Raw genomic sequence first — 20,239 nt, 5'->3', positions numbered from 1 at the left:
GTGTAGTATAATCTATTTATTGATGTGATCCCAGAGAACGTTTCTTACACTTTAAAGTAGGTAAGGAAGGGGTTAAAGTAGCTCAAAGTAAACATGAGTTAACACAAGAAATTTACCACAAATGATGGCAAGTCTATGACTCCACTCTGCTGTTTGTCTGATTTAGCAAACGACTCCTGTCAAAAGGAACAGAAAAAGAAAAACATTAACGGAGACTACCTAGTGACTTCTGCAAAGCCGAAAGCAAATCCATACTCGCTAATTTTTATATTTAATATTTTGACAATTAAAAATGGGTCACATCATTACCGGACGTCCTCAACGACCTTTTACACGTTTTCCTGACCCGATATGCTACTAAAAGGAAAAACACAAGTCTCCCTTTCGCCATAAACAATCTTGTGTCGCTGTTCTAGATAGACTAGATACCAAGAAAAAATGCAACTTTAGTCAAGGGGGTTGGAGTCCAGACTGTTTCGTTCCGAAATATACGCGATTTAAGGACGGTCCCGCAAACAACTTTGTCATCGCTTGTTGCTACGAACGCCGGAAACCATGTTTGTTGACCTGTACAAAATTGGTTCCAGAACCGCCTTCCTCACTCGGATTCAATGGGGAATTTAAGATCCGACGACGGCGACGGCAAAGGCAACGAGAACGGTAAAAAAGCTAGGTCTAATAAGCAAAACCACAACTCTGCACGTGCATCTCGCTTTTTTCTACATTTCTTCGCCGTAACTGCACGACTACGAGGGGAAAATGCCTACGTTCACGTATTATGGAAGTCGTAAACAAGCGACGACGAAATTTCTTCTCTCTTTCTGAACTTGTATATTGTTTTTACGAATTCAACAATTTTTTAAGTGACGTTTTCTTCCCCGTCGCCGTCCTAGGATAAGGGCCGGATTCTTTTTGTGAAGCGGCGACAAAGAGCTATACATCTGCGACCAGGTTATACATTAACGAAAAAATTCAAGATACCTCTGGTGAAAATTATAAAATAACAACGCCTACGTTTTTAGTTTGTTCAACCGGAAAAGTTAGACTTAGATTCCTAGTTAGAACGAATCCAAATGGCACTTCTTCCTGCCTATAAATTTAACATTTCCGCAACTTTCGCACCAGATCTTTATGTCACGTCACTGGAACACGTTAATCCAGAACAAAAGGAAGGAAATTACAACCGAAATTTCAACATATATGTAAGCAAGAGATCATAATTAATAGGTCCTATTATGATATCTTGATGTAAGTTGTTCACGCAAAATGCACCTGAATTGTGTCCTCGATATAGTAACAACAACAACAACAACAACAATAAAAGATTTCAAAGCTTAAACCCACAAGGTCGCATTATAGAAAGACACCAACCAGACGTCCATGAGCTAAAGGTCTGGGTTTTTTTGTAGAGGTTTATAAGTTATACTACCAATTACCAGCTTCTCTGAGAGAAAAGAATTCTTTCGAACGAGAGAAAATATCCCAAAACAAAGCAATAAAACCAACAAAGCTAAAATTCATACCATAAAAGCAGTAAGCCAGTCCTCCATGGTTGAGAGATCTAAATTACTCATTGCGTGTGAAACCACTGGGCTGTGGGGTAAAAAAACAAAACCGCCATTATTAGATTGCGAGTACTGTCTTATTTTTCTTAAGGTGATTCCCTGGTTTTGCACTGCGCATCTCTTACTGCGCATAACAAGATGGCCGCCGTAAAACAGGGCATGTGAAGTAACCTTATTAAAATGAAGTTGACTGAACAGAAACGCTATTGGAATTTTTGCTTGCGGTTGTTTCTTGCCGGGGTGAGACTCAATGTGTTGGGAATGTGCATAACGTGGGCAGTACGCGTGTTGCTGAGTTCGACTTCCTCACGGAGAACCTCGATAGTGGATGTTTAACTTGCGCTTACTCACTTTGATTTTTATTTAAACGCTTTCTTTATCGCATTGTATACTAAATGTGATATCTCGATGTAAATTCTGTAAAAACAGATTTTTTAATACTTTCTTCCCCCTTTCACATACATTCTATTTTGAAACTCGCCCCAGTCCTCTCACAAAACTCGGAGAAAATGCATTTGGTGCGCACTTTCTGCAGCTCTACAGCAAAAACGAGTACGGTGACCCCCATTTTTTATTTCATGATTTTAACAAGGACAGTGCTTCCTTTCGATGAGAAAAAAATTTACACAAATCTATGTTCAGTTTTTGGCAATTTTACTAAATTGTACGGATTGAGCTATCACGGGTCGAATAGCGCGTGTCCAATTCAATTCTACCTTGGAGCGTAAAAAAAAATGAAAGTATGTAAGTGGATAAACAATACAATAACGTCAAATTCCGTGCGATACCACATGCATCATCAAAAAAATCTCTCGTTTTTGTCTAGTTTTGGGCTGCGCGCGGTTTTTCACAAATGGTCCAAAAAAGCCGTATTTCTCAGCATTGTGACGTCAAAACCAGCACGGTGACCCCCACTTTTTATTACTTTTTTATCATCTTCTTGACTTGTTACATCAGTGTACCAAGTTTCATCTACAATCTATGTTAGGTTCTTTTACTACGGAATAACCTTAACCCCCTGTAACCCTCTGTAACCCTTTGTAATCTTCGGTAGCCCTTTTAACCTCTTGTAACCCCCTTGTAACCCCCTGTACCCCTTTGTAACCCCATGTCACCCCTTGTAACCCCTTGTAACCCTCTGTAACCCTTTGTAACCCACTGTAACCCCTTGTAACCCCCTGTAACCCCTTGTAACCAACAGTAACCCATTGTAACCCCCTCAAACCTTTTGTAACCCCTTGTAAATTTCTGTAACCCTTTGTAACCCCCTGTAACTCTTTGTAGCCCCCTGTAACCTTATTGTAACCTCCTGTAACCCCTTGTATCCCCCTGTAACCGCCTGTAACCCTATATAACCCGTTGTAACCTTCTCTAACCCTTTGTAACCCCCTGAAACCATTGGAACCCCCTGTAACCCCTAGTAACCCTTTGTAACCCCCTGTAGCCTCTTGTAAGCCCCTGTAATCCCATGTAACTCCATGTTACCCATTGTAACCCCCTGTAACCCCTTGTCACCCCCTGTAACCCTTTGTAACCCATGTAACCTCAATTAAGCCCCCGCAACCTTTTGTAAACACCTGTAACCCCTTGTAACCCCATGTTACACATTGTAACCCCCTCTAACCCCTTGTAACCCCCTGAAACCCCTTGAAACGCTCTGTAACCCTTTGTAACAACCTGTAACCCCATGTTACCAATTTTAGCCACCTGTAACCCCTGTAACCTATGGTAACCCCCTGTAACTCCTTGTAGCCCCCTGCAACCTTATTGTAACCTCCTGTAACCCCTCGTATTCCCCTGTAACCGCCTGTATCCTTATATAACCCCTTGTAACCTTCTATAACTCTTTGTAACCCCCTGTAACCCTTTGTAACCCCCTGTAACCCCTTGTAACTCCTTGTCACCCCCTGTAACCCTTTGTAACCCCCTGTAACCGCTTGTAACCCCCTGTAACCCCTTGTAACCACTTGTAACTCTCTGTAACCCTTTGTAACCCCCTGTAACTCTTTGTAGCCCCCTTAACCTTATTGTACCTCCTGTAACCCCTTGTAACTCCAGGTTACCCATTGTTATCCCCTGTAACCCCTTGTAACCCACTGTAACCCTTTGCAACCCTCTGTAACCTCTTGTAACCCCCTGTAACCCCATGTTACCTATTGTAACCCCCTGTAACCCCTTCTAACCCCTTGTAACTTTCTGTAACCCTTTGTAACTTCCTGTAACTCTTTGTAGCCCCCTGTATCCCCCTGTAACCGTCTGTAACCTTATATAACTCCCCGTAACCCTTTGTAACCCCCTGTAACCGCTTGTAACCCCCTGTAACCCTTTGTAACCCCCTGTAACCTCCTGTAACCTCCTGTAACCCACTGAAACCCCATGTTACCTATTGTAACCCCCTGTAACCCCTTCTAACCCCTTGTAACTGTCTCTAACCCTTTGTAACCCCATGTAACTTTTTGTAGCCCCTTGTAACCTTATTGTAACCTCCTGTTACCCCTTGCATCCCCCTGTAACCCTATATAACCCCTTGTAATCTTCTATAACCCTTTTTAATCCCCTGTAACCCATTGTAACCCCTTGTAACTGTCTCTAACCCTTTGTAACCCACTGTAACTCTTTCTAGCCCCATGTAACCTCCTGTAACCCCTTGTATCCCCCTATAACTGCCTGTAACCCTATATAACCCCCTGTAAACCTTTGTAACCCCCTTGTAACCCCTTGCAACTTTCTGTAACCCTTTGTAACCCCCTGTAACTCTTTGTAGCCCCCTTAACCTTATTGCAACCCCCTGTAACCCTTTGCAACCCTCTGTAACCTCTTGTAACCCCCTGTAACCCCTTGTTACCCCCTGTAACCCCTTGTTCCCCCCTGTAACGTTTTGTAACCCCTGTAACCCCTTGTAACTTTCTGTAACCCTTTGTAACTTCCTGTAACTCTTTGTAGCCCCCTGTATCCCCCTGTAACCGCCTGTAACCCTATATAACTCCCCGTAACCCTTTGTAACCCTTTGTAACCCCTTATAACCCCCTGTAACCCTTTGTAACCCCCTGTAACCTCTTGTAACCCCATGTTACCTACTGTAACCCCCTGTAACCCCATCTAACCCCTTCTAACTGTCTCTAACCCTTTGTAACTCCCTGTAACTTTTTGTAGCCCCCTGTAACCTTATTGTAACTTCCTGTTACCCCTTGTATCCCCCTGTAACCCTATATAACCCCTTATAACCTTCTATAACCCTTTGTAACCCCCTCTAACACCTTGTAACCCCTTGTAACTGTGTCTAATCCTTTGTAACCCCCTGTAACCCCTTGTATCCCCCTGTAACTGCCTGTAACCCTATATAACCCCTTGTAACCTTCTTTAACCCTTTGAAACCCCCTGTAACCCGTAGCAACCCTTTGTAACCCCTTCTAACCCCCTGTAACCCCATGTAACTCCATGTTACCGATTGTAACCCCCTGTAACCCCTTGTAACCCCCTGTAACCCTTTGTAACCCCTGTAACCACTTGTAACCCCATGTTACCCATTGTAACCTCCTCTAACCCCTTGTAATCCCCTGAAACCCCTTGAAACGCTCTGTAACCTTTTGTAACCCCCTGTAACCCTTTGTAACCCCCTGTAACCCATTGTAACCCCCTGTAACCCTTTCTAAGCCCCTGTAACCTTTTGTAACCCCATGTAACCCTTTGTAAACCCCTGTAACCCCATGTTACCCATTGTAACCACCTGTAACCCCCTGTAACCCCTTGTAACTCCTTGTAGCCCCCTGTAACCTTATTGTAACCTCCTGTAACCCCTTGTATCCCCCTGTAACCTTTTGTAACCCCCTGTAACCCTTTGTTACCCCCTGTAACCTCTTGTCACCCCCTTTTACCCGTTGTAACCCCCTGTAAGCCCTTGCAACCCCCTGTTACCCCTTGTAACCCCCTGTAACCCTTTTAACTCCCTGTAACCCCCTGTAGCCCTCTGTAACCCTTTGTAACCCCCTGTAACCCTTTGTAGCCCCCTGTAACCTTTTGTAACCCTCTATTAATCCCTTGTATGCCCCTGTAACCCTTTTAAACCCTCTGTAACCTCCCTTAACCCCCCATAACCTCATGTAACCCGTTGTAACCCCATGGTAAGGATTGTAACTCTCTGTAACCCCTTGTATCCCCCTGAAAGCCCTTGTCACGCATTGTAACTCTTTGTAACCCCTTGTAACCTCTTGTAACCCCTTGTAACCCCATCTTACCCACTGTAACCACCTGTAACCCCTTGTTATCCCTTGCAACCTCTTGTAACCCTCTGTAACCCCTTGTAACCCTCTGTAACCCTTTCTAACCCTTTTTAACCCTTTGTAACCCCTTGTAACCCTCTGTAACTCATTCTAACCCCCTGTAACCCTTTGTAACGCACTGTAATTTCTTCTAACCCCCTGTATCCCCTTATAACCCCATGTTATCCATTGTAACCCCTTGTAACCCCCTGCTGTAACCCCTTGTAACCCCATCTTACCCACTGTAACCACCTGTAACCCCTTGTTATCCCTTGCAACCTCTTGTAACCCTCTGTAAACCCCTGTATCCCCTTGTAACCCCATGTTATCCATTGTAACCACCTGTAACTCCATGTAACCCCTTGTAACCCTTTGTAACCCCCTGTAACCTCTTGTCACCCCTGTTACCCGTTGTAACCCTCTGTAACCCCTTGTAACCCCTTGTAACACCATGTAACCACTTGTAATCCCCTGTAAACCTTTTAACTCCCTGTAACCCCTTGTGACCCCTTGTAACTTTCTGTAACCCTTTGTAACCCCTTTTAACCCCTTGTAACCCAGTGTAACCCCTTGTAGCCCTCTGTAACCCTTTGTAACCCCCTGTAACCTCTTGTCACCCCATGTTACCCGTTGTAACCCCCTGTAACCCAATGTAACCCCATGTAACCCCTTGTAGCCCTCTGTAACCCTTTGTAACCCCCTGTAACCCTTTGTAACCCCCTGTAACCTTTTGTAACCCTCTGTAGACCCTTGTAACCCCATGTAACCCCTTGTAACCTCTTGTAGCCCTCTGTAACCCTTTGTAACCCCCTGTAACCTTTTGTAACCCCCTGTAACCCTTTGTAACCCCCTGTAACCCTTTGTAACCCCCTGTAACCTCTTGTCACCCCCTGTTACCCGTTGTAACCCCCTGTAACCCCTTGTAACCTTATGTAACCCCTTGTAACCCCCTGTAACCCTTTGTAACCCCCTGTAACCTCTTGTCACCCCCTTTTACCCGTTGTAACCCCCTGTAACCTCTTGTCACCCCCTGTTACCCGTTGTAACCCCCTGTAACCCGTTGTAACCCCATATAACCCCTTGTAACCCCATGTAACCCCTTGGAACCCCTTGTAGCCCTCTGTAACCCTTTGTAACCCCCTGTAACCCTTTGTAACCCCCTGTAACCTCTTGTCACCCCGTGTTACCCGTTGTAACCCCCTGTAACCTCTTGTAACCCCATGTAACCCCTTGTAACCCCCTGTAACCCTTTGTAACCCCCTGTAACCTCTTGTAACCCCCTGTTACCCGTTGTAACCCCCTGTAACCCCTTGTAACCCCATATAACCCCTTGTAACCCCTTGTAGCCATCTGTAACCCTTTGTAACCCCCTGTAACCCTTTGTAACCCCCTGTAACCTCTTGTCACCCCCTGTTACCCGTTGTAACCCTCTGTAACCCCTTGTAACCCCATATAACCCCTTGTAACCCCATGTAACCCCTTGTAACCCTCTGTAACCCTTTGTAACCCCCTGTAACCCTTTTAACTCCCTGTAACCCATTGTGACCCCTTGTAATTTTCTGTAACCCTTTGTAACCCCTTTTAACCCCTTGTAACCCAATGTAACCCCTTGTAGCCCTCTGTAACCCTTTGTAACCCCCTGTAACCTCTTGTCACCCCCTGTTACCCGTTGTAACCCCCTGTAACCCCTTGTAACCCCATGTAACCCCTTGTAGCCCCTTGTAGCCCTCTCTAACCCTTTGTAACCCCCTGTAACCCTTTTAACTCCCTGTAACCCCTTGTGACCCCTTGTAACTTTCTGTAACCCTTTGTAACCCCTTTTAACCCCTTGTAACCCCCTGTAACCCCTTGTAACCCCATGTAACCCCCTGTAACCCTTTGTAACCCCCCTGTAACCTCTTGTCACCCCCTGTTACCCGTTGTAACCCCCTGTAACCCCTTGTAACCCCATATAACCCCTTGTAACCCCATGTAACCCCTTGGAACCCCTTGTAGCCCTCTGTAACCCTTTGTAAGCCCCTGTAACCCGTTGAAACCCCCTGTAACCCCTTGTAACCCCTTGTAACCCCATATAACCCCTTGTAACCCCTTGTAGCCCTCTGTAACCCTTTTAACTCCCTGTAACCCCTTGTGACCCCTTGGAACTTTCTGTAACCCTTTGTAACCCCATATAACCCCTTGTAACCCCATGTAACCCCTTGTAACCCTCTGTAACCCTTTGTAACCCCCAGTAACCCTTTTAACTCCCTGTAACCCCTTGTGACCCCTTGTAATTTTCTGTAACCCTTTGTAACCCCTTTTAACCCCTTGTAACCCAATGTAACCCCTTGTAGCCCTCTGTAACCCTTTGTAACCCCCTGTAACCTCTTGTCACCCCCTGTTACCCGTTGTAACCCCCTGTAACCCAATGTAACCCCTTGTAACTTTTAACCCCTTGTAGCCCTCTGTAACCCTTTGTAACCCCCTGTAGCCCTTTGTAACCCCCTGTATCCTTTTGTAACCCTCTGTAGCCCCTTGTAACCCCATGTAACCCCTTGTAACCTCTTGCAGCCCTCTGCAACCCTTTGTAACCCCCTGTAACCCTTTGTTACCCCCTGTAACCCTTTGTAACCCCCTGTAACCCTTTGTAACCCCCTGTAACCTTTTGTCACCCCCTGTTACCCGTTGTAACCCTCTGTAACCCCTTGTAACCCCATGTAACCCCTTGTAAGCCCCTGTAACCCTTTGTAACCCCCTGTAACCTCTTGTCACCCCCTGTTACCCGTTGTAACCCCCTGTAACCCCTTGTAGCCCCATATAACCCCTTGTAACCCCATGTAACCCCTTGGAACCCCTTGTAGCCCTCTGTAACCCTTTGTAAGCCCCTGTAACCCTTTGTAACCCTCTGTAACCTCTTGTCACCCCCTGTTACTTGTTGTAACTCCCTGTAACCCCTTGTAACCCCATATAACCCCTTGTAACCCCATGTAACCCCTTGTAACCCCTTGTAGCCCTCTGTAACCCTTTGTAACCCCCTGTAACCTCTTGTCACCCCCTGTTACCCGTTGTAACCCCCTGTAACCCCTTTCTAACCCCCTGTTACCCCTTGTAACCCCATGTAACCCCTTGTAACCCCCTGTAACCCTTTTAACTCCCTGTAACCCCTTGTAACCCCATGTAACCCCTTGTAGCCCTCTGTAACTCTTTGTAACCCCCTGTAACCCTTTGTTACCCCCTGTAACCTTTTGTGACCTCCTGTAACCCTTTGTAACCCCCTCTAACCTGTTGTAACCCCCTGTTACCCGTTGTAACCCCTTGTAACCCCATGTAACTCCCTGTAACCCTTTTAAACCCTCTGTAACCTCTTGTAACCCCCCTTAACCCCCTGTAACCCGTTGTAATCCCACGTTACCGATTGTAAGTCCCTGTAACCCCTTGTTACTCCCTGAAACCCCTTGTAACGCATTGTAACTCTTTGTACCCCCTGTAACCTCTTGTAACCCCCTGTAACCTTTTGTAACCCCCTGTAACCCCTTGTAACTTTCTGTAACCTTTTGTGACCCCCTGTAACTCTTTGTTATCCCCTGTAACCTTATTGTAACCTCCTTTAACCCCTTGTATCCCCCTAGAACCGCCTGTAACGCCTTGTAACCTTCTACAACCCTTTGTAACCCCCTGTAACCCTTGTAAGCTCTTGTAACCCCCTGTAATCCCCTGTAACCCGTTGTAATCCCACGTTACCGATTGTAAGTCCCTGTAACCCCTTGTTACCCCCTGAAACCCCTTGTAACGCATTGTAACTCTTTGTACCCCCTGTAACCTCTTGTAACCCCCTGTAACCTTTTGTAACCCCCTGTAACCCCTTGTAACTTTCTGTAACCTTTTGTGACCCCCTGTAACTCTTTGTTATCCCCTGTAACCTTATTGTAACCTCCTTTAACCCCTTGTATCCCCCTAGAACCGCCTGTAACGCCTTGCAACCTTCTACAACCCTTTGTAACCCCCTGTAACCCTTGTAAGCTCTTGTAACCCCCTGTAATCCCCTGTAACCCCCTGTAACGCCATCTTACCCACTGTAACCACCTGTAACCCCTTGTAACCCCTTGTAACCCTCTGTAGGCCTAGATACAAATATCGCAAAAAATGTTCTAAATTTCTTTCTAGAAATTCTCATAAAATTCCTAAATTTCTTTTGAATTTAGTCTAAATTTCTTAAAAAATCTTCTAAATTTCTCAGAAATATCATTTTTTTCTAATGTTAATTTGACCCATTTTTGGCTTTATATCAATTAAAGAAATGAAAAAAAATATACATTATTATTTGAATAGCAAAAGATGTATATTGCAGGGCCTTCTCTTCCTCTTTGTTCTTGTTCACTCGCCTGTTCAATTTCCACTTCGATAACTTCTGCCATGTTGACTGATTGATTCCACGTGGCGTCGAATTAATTGGTAGGTACTTTGTATATGGTGTATCTTATTGTACTGCAGAATAAATCTGCTGAATTGGTAGTATCGCTGGCTCGTAAAAGGACACGAAATTAATATAAACCGTTTTTTTTTTTCTTATGAAGTATCTTTTTTGTGATAATTGCTCTAAATATCACTTTTTTTTCTAAATTTCTCAACATTTTCTAAATTTCTCAAAAACTTCTAAATATCTCAAAAAATATCGCGGTATTTGTATCTAGGCTTAACCCTCTGTAAACCCCTGTAACCCCTTGTAACCCTCTGTAACCCTTTCTAACCCCCTTTAACCCTCTGTAACGCACTGTAACCTCTTGTAACCCCCTATGTCCCCTTGTAACCCTATGTTACCCATTGTATCCCCTTGTAACAACCTGAAACCCTATGTAACCCCCTGTAACCCGATGTTACCCTTTGTAACCACCTGTAACCCCTTGTAACCCCCTGTAACCCTTTGCAACCCCCTGTAACCTCTTGTAACCCCTTGTAACTACCTGTAACCTTTTGTAACCCCTTGTTACTTTCTGTAACCTTTTGTGACCCCCTGTAACTCTTTGTTATCCCCTGTAACCTTATTGTAACCTCCTGTAACCCCTTGTATCGCCCTGTAACCGCCTGTAACCCCTTGTAACCTTCTACAACCCTTTGTAACCCCCTGCAACCCTTTGTAACCCCCGGTAACCCCTTGTAACCCCCTGTAACCCTTTGTAACTCCCTGTAAGCTCTTGTAACCCCCTGTAACGCCTTGTAACCCCATGTTACCCATTGTAACCCCTTGTAATCCCCTGTAACCCTTTGTAACCTTTTGTAATCTTCTGTAACCCCTTGTAACCCCATGTAACCCCATCTTACCCACTGTAACCACCTGTAACCCCTTGTAACCCCCCTGTAACCTCTTGTAACCCTCTGTAAACCCCTGTAACCTCTTGTAACCCCCTGTAACTCTTTCTAACCCCCTGTAACCCTTTGTAACGCACTGTAACCTCTTGTAACCCCGTATATCCCTTTGTAACTCCATGTTACCCATTGTATCCCCTTGTAACCTTCTGTAACTCCATGTAACCCCTTTGTAACCCCCTGTAACCCTTTGCAACCCCCTGTAACCCCTTGTAACCTTCTATAACACCTTGTAATCCCCTGTATCCCTTTGTAACCCCCTGTAACCCTTTCTAGCCCCCTGTAACCCCCTGTAACCCCTGTTAACTTTCTGTAACCCCCTGTAACCCTTTGTAACCCCCTGTAACGTCTTGTAACCCCCTGTTACCCGTTGTAACCCCCTGTAACCCCCTGTAACCCCTTGTAACCCCCTGTAACTCCTTGTAGCCCCCTGTAACCTTATTGTAACCCCCTGTAACCCCTTGTAACCTTTTGTAACCCCCTGTAACCCTTTGTAACCCCCTGTAACCCTTTCTAAGCCCCTGTAACCTTTTGTAACCCCCTGTAACCCTTTGTAACCCGCTGTAACGCCCTGTAACCCCTTCTAACCCCTTGTAACCCCTTATATCCCCCTGTAACCCCTTCTAACCCCATGTTACACATTGTAACCCCCTGTAACCCCTTGTAACCCCCTGTAATCCAATGTAACCCCTTGTAACCCTCTGTAACACTTTGCAATCTTCTGTAACCCCTTGTAACCTCCGTCATACACATCCCGCGCGACAGGCCACGAGGGTTTCTGCGGATGACAACCTCGTTTCTCGCGTCTCACAGCACACCGCGCACGATGCGTTACACCCACTCACTTCAAAAAAGCAATAAGATATTGCTCGCAGTCTACACAATGATACATGTAGCACACGAATAACGATGGTAAAAAAAAACTGGTCAAACTAGTAGTAACGTTGTGAAAGCAAATCACCCTTGCGGTACATATCATAAACAATCATGCCTTTGAGGGTACTGAGGCTGCAGAAGGTACTTTGTCAGTGTAAACTTCTAACATGTTTACCTTGAATTGGTTAAAAGACTACACATGTGATGAGTAGCAGTGAACTCTTCAAGACCAAAGAATGTGCTCTCACAAGCCATGTCATAAATCTGAAAGAAAACGAAATAGTACACTTCAGAGACCTTTAGATTCCAGGACGAGAACGACCGCGAGTACGAGATTTGACGTAAAGTTTTTTCGCGTATTCTCAAAACATAGACTTCACGGAGAGCTTTATTTTACTATATTTCACTAAAAAAGTTAGCACTGTTACCTTTAGTGAAGGAGGTTACGCGCTTTCCCCATCGCAAAATGATTAGACTTCTAACATTTGATATCTTATTTTTGCTACCACGACATTCGCGCTAAAACTCGTAGTAGAATGACGACGGCTACCACGTTTTCCCGCTGACGCTTGTTCACGCGAGTGCACCACTTAGTATCGAGAAAATCTCGTACTCGTATTCGTACTCGTCTTAGAATCTACAGCTCTCTATTTATAGAGACAAAACAGAACTACGACAGCGACGACGACAACGGGAACGTCAAAAAAAGCAATAGGTTTAATAAGCAAAACAACAACTCTGTAAGTGCATTAGGCTTTCTGGGTCGACTTGGAATAATCGCAAAAAAGTTTGAAAGGATACGAAGTCTATTTTTCAGCGACTTTTTTTACAGGGAACGCGGTTGTCGGATCTTAAGGTCCCCATTGAACTAGACGTCGGTTTACAGTGTATGCTTTACTGTCTATGGTCTGTCCTATCTTTGTTCCTGATGTGTCATCAAACTCTGAATTCCTATTTCCGAGTTCCCTATATGTTTCTAATGTAGATAGTGGGAAGACTGATTGATAATGTAAGTACAAAACCAATTTAGCAAAGATCAATGATTTTTGTGGGTAATTATGCAAGTGATTACATACAAAAACATCATAAATGTCATTTCTATAGAATCTCAACCGCAGCGGTTGGTTTTTTCTTCTAATGAATTACCCTACCTTTTTCAAATACTTAATTTGGTGACTTGATAGATGTGTTGGTAGACTTTTCTTAAGTTCAGCGTACGAAATGTGTCTGAAACATAAAACAGCAAATGCAGTGCATGGGAAAATAGATACCGATGCTTTAAGATGGGGGGCATAACAATTAATGAATGAGGCTGAGTATCTTATGAAGAATTATGGAGATCGAGGAGGGTGGCAGATAACATCCTCCGAGATCTCCATAATTCTTTATATGATACGAAAGCCAAATTCAATAATTGTTTTATTATTCATTCAAAATAATTCCTAGTTTAAAAATATGGCTAAAACATGCTTACCTCCATCGATCCATCGATGTTAAGTTCATATTCGATAGTGCACGTTTAGGGCTGTTCAGCTCCGCAAATATTCCCCAAATAGCAGATGTTGCCCTTCGAGTTGTCTTCTTGCTGTTCTTGCCGTGTTTTTAGCTATTTTTTCGCCTAGTTCTTACTCTTGAAACGAGTGAAATGTCCGCCATTTTTCAAGTTCACAACCAAAACATCTCAACCTCGTCCCCAGGTCTTCTCGGTTAACGGTGCATTAACCTGCAAGAACGCTACATTTTTGACGTCATTTCCTCGCTAAACAAAAAAATTCTTCCAAATTTGGTCATCAGAAACTGGTTATGGTGAATTAAACGTGTGCTTTAAGCCAATCAGAATCGGGGAAATATTTTGAATGAATAATAAATATTTATTAACTGACTTACCCATCACAGTCAGTGTCTAACTTCTGAAAAACTTTAGCTAAGGTAGGATCAGTTTTCACTTCAGAGGCAACCTGATATAACCAAGAAAGAAGACAAAAGTAACGAATAAGTTGGAGACCATTAACTATGATGACAGCGCTGAAAAAAAAATTATGAGAATCCACGAAAAAGGAAAACTTCAACCTCACTATACTACTACCTGGTCGTGTGCGGGGTCAGCAGCACTTGCACATCTCCATCAGGGCCCGCGGAGCAGTTTTCAAGGTGCGGGGGCCGATCCACCCCTTTTAAAGTGTAGTTAGCAGGGGGTGGTGGACTTTAAAAATGGTTTACCTGGTGCCGACTCAATATTTTTTAATAAAGTTACAACTCATCAATCATTTTTTTAATAGTTCATCAAACGAGAAAGGAGTTAGTAACAAAAAAGTGTAACCATGCACAGCAGCATCATAATTTTCGCGTTTCATTCACTTCAAGGATTGTCCGTTCTCTCCTTGCGGCTGTTTAGAACCTTTCTTTGGTCATTGTTGAACGGAGCCATGTTTTTAACCTTCAAGCTAGTGAAAAGGACCTTTTCCTGCTGCGATGGTTGCAGGATTTACCAGCAAAAGTTTGCCACTTCACTAAAAGCTGCTCCAGAGGCTAAGTGAAGGTCATGGTGCGACTAGAAAATGCAAATAAACCTATTACCTTCAAAAGTCTGGGTGTAGCTGATCGCCTTGGATCACATGTTGTTGCAGATCTCACTGATATAACATCTAAAGTATCAGGCTGCTCCCTGCAATAAAAAGCAAAACACGTTGAGAAATTTTTAAGACCGTTTTGTCACGGGAATGAATTCAATCTTACAACCAACGTTATATTTGCCATGGTTCAAAATGAGAAATTTAGACTTCTCCTAAATGCATTGAAGAGGATGAAGAGAAAATAATTATTATTCAATACGGTAAGACGGGAGGTTAGGGGTATCTGCAAACGAACATGGAGTGAAAAAGTGGATTCTGCATATCTTTAACACAGCAAAACTGACACTTGCCTGTTGTAAGACTCTTTTTCCTCATCAAGACATTCTACTTCCATTAACTCCTCTGGTTCTTTAGACACATCTTCATACACTGGGATCTGTCTTGCGTCCTCAACACATATCATTAATTCTTTTGTACTTTCCTCTGCTGGATCAGTTGAAGTGGGTAGAATTTCTGCACTTTTATGCTCTGGTGATTTTAAACGTTTTTGTTTCATTTGTTTTGGTTCAGATTTTTTAACTCTCTTTCTTTCCTCTTGAATACTGGAGCTACTATCTGAGGCAAGCACATTCACCCGTTTGCTCTGGAATGAGGAAAAGAGAGCAACAACATTTTTAAAAATGTCTGTATTTCACTCTTAATAACTAAAGAGAGCAAAAACATTTTTGTTACGGTGGTTCTAGTGCAGGTTTATATAAGACACAAATTTACAAGTGAAAAATAGATGACTAATTTTACCTTTCTTCTTGGCTGTCCAACAATGAATCCTAAGAGAGAATGAGAATTAAAGTTGTACCATTAGGTTATAGCGTTAGAATCATCCAGTAGAAAACTGCCACTGTTCATTAGCAAAAATATTTTGCACACATTCATGTACAACCCTTTCTAAAATAAGATGGATACTTTTGGATCTGAAACTACGTGTACCATCAAAGGAAGGTTTCTGCCTTTTTGAGAGTCAATAGAGACCTTTGGTGAGGGTGAATGAACCAGTATCGTATGTTTTAGGCATATGGCGTAGTGGTAGAAATAAGTTATAGAATGTCAGAAGTGCATGCTTTCATTTTGCGATCAGGAGAGGGCTTATCTGTGATAACTTTTCCAGTGAAAGAAGTAAAATGAAGGTTTCAAGGGTGTCTATTTTCTTAGATTATGGGAAAATAAAACTTATAAGTCACATCTTGTCCTCTTGGTCTCCTTAATCATATCTAAAGGTCTCTTAAGAATGACTGAAGAACAACAGGAACCATCTCTAGGAGTCCATTTTGGGATGGTTCAAATGGGTATCTTTTCAGAGGGATCTTTCATCTCTAACTCCCACAAGCCCCGCACCCCAAACCCACATCTGTGATTAAACAAGTTATTAGTACATTGTAGCATTGGATTAAAAAGCCAGCAAGCATATATTGTTTTCATACCACTTGGTGATGGCAGTTTTTTGGGAGGAGGTCTGTCTGTCGGTTTTACTCTTTTCTCACCACTAAAAGTGTTACCATGAATATTTTGATTGATCGCAGATCCTTCTTTCTTTCCTCTAGAAACTCTCTGAAAAAAACAAAATAGCAGAAGAAACAGTACTGATGTGATAATAATACAAATAAAATATAGGCAGAGCAAACCTAGAAAGTATGTCCATGGAGCATCAGAATGAATTACTGTACCAGAAATGTTAACAGTATATGATTGTACAGTCTGTTGCATTAGTAGGTCACCATTAAAGAGTTGGAAGCAGCTAATTTCTAATGCATGTACGTGTAGCTAATTCATAATGAAGAGATCATTTAGAAGCCTGAGAAAACAGTCAATATTTCATGATGCCACCACTGGTTTCCCAACAAAATGATGTCTGAGCAACGACCGTGGAAATTCCATACTGGTAACCCATCACTACCCAGATCTGGGTAGTGCTTCTGATTGGCTGAAGCAAATTTCCCATGCGACATGACCAATCAAATTAGTGCTACCCACATCTCAACAGTGACACACCACCAGTGTGGAATTTCTGTGCACGTTTCTCAGAGGTCATTTTGCAGGGAAACCAGTGGTTGCATTACGAAATGTTGGCTATTTTGTCAGGAGAATTGACATCATTACATTTTCCTTTTCAAAATTTGAACTGGTTTAGGGCAGAGGAAAAGAGGTAGAGTGAATTTAAAAGGTATATACTGTAGAATATTACTCATGGAAGACAAGTTAAAGAGCTTTGCATTAAGACAAAGACTGATCAAAGAAATTTAATGAGGGAGTACTCTAATTTAATAAGCCAAATAACAGAGTAAAAAGAGACATATTTGTGTCTAAGAAAGTTAATACATACACAAAACAAGAACAAAGTACCTCAGTATGATCAGAGCATTTAAAAAGCATCTAAAATTTCTGTCCAGTTTTACACGAATAATTCTTGAACACCAAAAAAACAAAAACCAAAAATAAAACAAAAAATAGCCTAAATATAAGTACCTCTTTGGTTAAACTGTCAGAGGACCTTGATTTCAATGTCGCCTTTTGATCATTGCCCTGTTTGTGGTGTCGACAGCAACATCTTGAGTGAATGGCTACACTACTGATAGGTTTGCTACTAGCCTTGCTGTTAAGGTTTACAGGGTTTGCTTCTGGAGCATGTGATGGCATGGCAGGTGCACTTGGTTTACTGGGTGATACAACACGACTTATAACAGGCATTCTATACCTGAAAGAAAACAGGAGAAATATAGTGTAGAGGAGTAAGGGGAGCACAGCGGTGAAAACAGAGCTCTTGCTTCCCACCAATGATGCCCTGTTTCAAATCCTGGCATCAATGCCGTATGTGGGTTGAGTTTGTTGTTGGTTATCTCCCTTGCTTTGAGAGGTTTTTCTCTAGGTACTCTGTTTTTTTTACCCTCCTCAAAAACCAACACTTCCAAATTCCAATTCCACCTGGAATACAGGGACACACTTGAATATGTTTTCAAGAACTCTTAGGTGCTTCATAGATAAGAAAATTACAGTTATGTTGTACGCTGACCAACAACATGAGATGCAATGGTGCTCCTTGTTGTTAACTGAGGTAGATTTCATTAACTGCCCTTTTTTCTTTCTATTTTAAAGGGATCACGACTTTGTTTTGGTGGCATCTTAATCAAAGGCATTCTCACTGGAAGTTGCAATCACCTACAGGCAAGTACTTAATTCCCTCCAATAAGTTTCAAGTTTTAACAGAAGGTCACAATGTAGACTTTTTTGCTCATACCACTTCTTGTTACCACAAAAAAACTTGAAAAACAAATGGAGTAAGTTGCTTGGCATTTTTACCCTTTGTTTATGGTCTGCCCACCAAGTTTTATTTGATTCTTCCTGCTCTCAACTGCAGCCTGAAACCATGAACATCAGAATAAAAGTAAGTAATAATAATGCAACAGTTAGCATTCCAAATGGCAGATCAGTCAGATAGGAGATGCTCAGCTGTTTACAAGACTCAGCAAACGGCTCATTTTGGGTCTGCTATGAAAGAGGGTGACGTGCGAAGTCAGGGTGGGAATATTAACCCTACTGACTTGCTTGTGACTTATTGAGTCCATGCCAAAGGAGCCATATGTGCCGTGGAGCGTGGGCGGGGGTGGGGGGGGCGGTGAGCAATTAGACAAACACAATTGATCACATCGGCAATTACTAGCTTCATTTCTATCCTGTTTGCTGTTAATAGATGCTTTAATATCTATTCACACAGAAGAGTTTTGACAATTGCAGTATGTCCTTGCTGTGCAAAGGATTTGTACCACATTATGAAAACCCTAGTTAATGGCCTCAATCTCACTATGAGTGTCTCCACTGCTGAGAGTCTAGAAGCACTTGGATAGTCCGTGAGAGTCTAGCCTGCATGGAGGTGTTTCATAATGGAAAGGGGAACGAGGAATTTAGACACATGAGAATGGAAGGATGTACAAGAAGGGGCAAAACTTAGAGTGCAAGGCTAAGGAAAGTCAAAAGTTTGGTTTCTACTGGGAGCAGAGACTTTATTAGCCCCATGTAGTCATTACAAAAAATTACAAACAATCTTACTTGATGCTTCATTTTATGCAGACTTTCCACTGGCTGGCCCAAAGATTGCTCAAAAATCAATCTTTCAGCAGTACTCATTCTGAAATTGAGACAATATTATATGACATAGAGTACTAAAGTGATGACGTCATAAAAATGAAATTTCTGAAATTATGGGATTTGTCAGGATATTCTGAAAGAACGGTGTCCAAGAGGCCTACTTACCAAAAATGATCATTTCGGGGCAAATTGTCTCTGAGATGTTAGCTGGTTATACTCAGAAAACTCCATACAAACCCTTCTAATTTTTTTTTGGGTCGACCCAAAAAAATTTAGAAGGGTTTGTATGGAGTTTTCTAAGCATAACTGGGCTATGATCTCAGAGACAATTTGCCCTGAAACACTCATTTTTGGCAAGTAGGCCTCTTGGACATTGTTCTTTCAGAATATCCTAGCAAATCCCATGATTTCAGAAATTTCATTTTAATGACGTCACACTTTAGTACTCTATTATGGTGTCACAAAATGAGAATGAAAACATGTCATGAAGAGGAACACCTGAATGTGGCACCAAACACGACTGGACATACCATAAATTTGGAGAACTGGGAGCAATAAGAGTTGTATGTCAAATTTTTGTTGAAATTTCTTACACAAAAGCAAAGCAGTGATTCTATATTTTTAATATAAAATGCTTATTACTCACACATGGAATCCCATGGTTGGTAGCTGACAGGAGCGACTTGAATTCTGCAGAGAAATTAGCAGAGGGTTCAAAGATTTGGTAAATTGAAAAAAGAAAACTTTTAACTTGAAACTGCAGAGATCTCATTATTAGTTTTGAACAATTATTTTTATTCTTATAGGCAGAAAACAAAGAATAAAGATACTGTAAATGTTTTAATCTTACCACAAGTCGTGGGTTAATTCCTTGGGCACACCAACCACGATCAAGATTTTTCATTTGACAGTTTAACTGCAACTGTGTGATTTTCAAACCACTTCTGCTATGAGATAGAAGGAAAAGACAGAAAAGGAATCAATGACAAAATCATAATCCTGATATTATAATCAATAAACAGTACTATTCAACCTGGTTTGACATGGGGCCAGCTCAAAATAGACACCTGTAGTGGGGGTCCACTGTATTGGAAAATGGCTGTTTTTTCCCCTGGATCCACCCCTAAAAATACTCACTGCACCAGTGGTACCTTATCCTATTGTTTGCAAATGTCTTGTCCATAACATACTCTTCCAGTATGGTACATCTGACTTCCCTTCACAACTTCCCTTTATCCCAGCAATCCACTCAAAAATTAAAAATGATTTAAATTAGATTAAGCCTAGCTAGTAACTACAATGAATCCTACTCTATTAGCTGCCTACGACCAAAGGTGAAGGTTTACTGGTCACTTATGGGAGGTGGTTGCTTAAAGCTTACAAGTGAACTACATGGCCTCTCTTCTGAAAAGACGTCTGGACACATCTACTTTTGAAAGAGAATATATTGCATACAAATTTTAAGTTTTATATGTGTGCATTCCAT

General features: G+C 42.5%; 1 protein-coding gene across 1 annotated transcript in view; it reads right to left on the bottom strand.

The window, feature by feature from the left end:
- The window catches only part of LOC140935865 (uncharacterized), a 31,998-nt gene that overhangs the window by 9,134 nt on the left and 2,625 nt on the right, over window positions 1-20,239 (bottom strand). Inside the window, exons 3-16 of the mRNA XM_073385442.1 lie at window positions 19,604-19,700; window positions 19,400-19,443; window positions 18,715-18,793; window positions 17,968-18,026; window positions 17,137-17,365; window positions 16,095-16,221; window positions 15,415-15,443; window positions 14,979-15,259; window positions 14,621-14,708; window positions 13,931-14,001; window positions 13,195-13,270; window positions 12,219-12,307; window positions 1,524-1,593; window positions 117-176 (exon numbers count right to left, since the gene is read on the bottom strand). Coding sequence (XP_073241543.1) covers window positions 117-176; window positions 1,524-1,593; window positions 12,219-12,307; window positions 13,195-13,270; window positions 13,931-14,001; window positions 14,621-14,708; window positions 14,979-15,259; window positions 15,415-15,443; window positions 16,095-16,221; window positions 17,137-17,365; window positions 17,968-18,026; window positions 18,715-18,793; window positions 19,400-19,443; window positions 19,604-19,700 — 1,399 coding nt within the window. The remainder of the gene's footprint in view (window positions 1-116; window positions 177-1,523; window positions 1,594-12,218; window positions 12,308-13,194; window positions 13,271-13,930; window positions 14,002-14,620; window positions 14,709-14,978; window positions 15,260-15,414; window positions 15,444-16,094; window positions 16,222-17,136; window positions 17,366-17,967; window positions 18,027-18,714; window positions 18,794-19,399; window positions 19,444-19,603; window positions 19,701-20,239) is intronic.

Source organism: Porites lutea, chromosome 4 (assembly GCF_958299795.1).
Source record: "Porites lutea chromosome 4, jaPorLute2.1, whole genome shotgun sequence".
NCBI classification, from domain to species: Eukaryota; Metazoa; Cnidaria; class Anthozoa; order Scleractinia; family Poritidae; genus Porites; species Porites lutea.
This window is presented reverse-complemented; position numbering and strand designations above follow the sequence as displayed.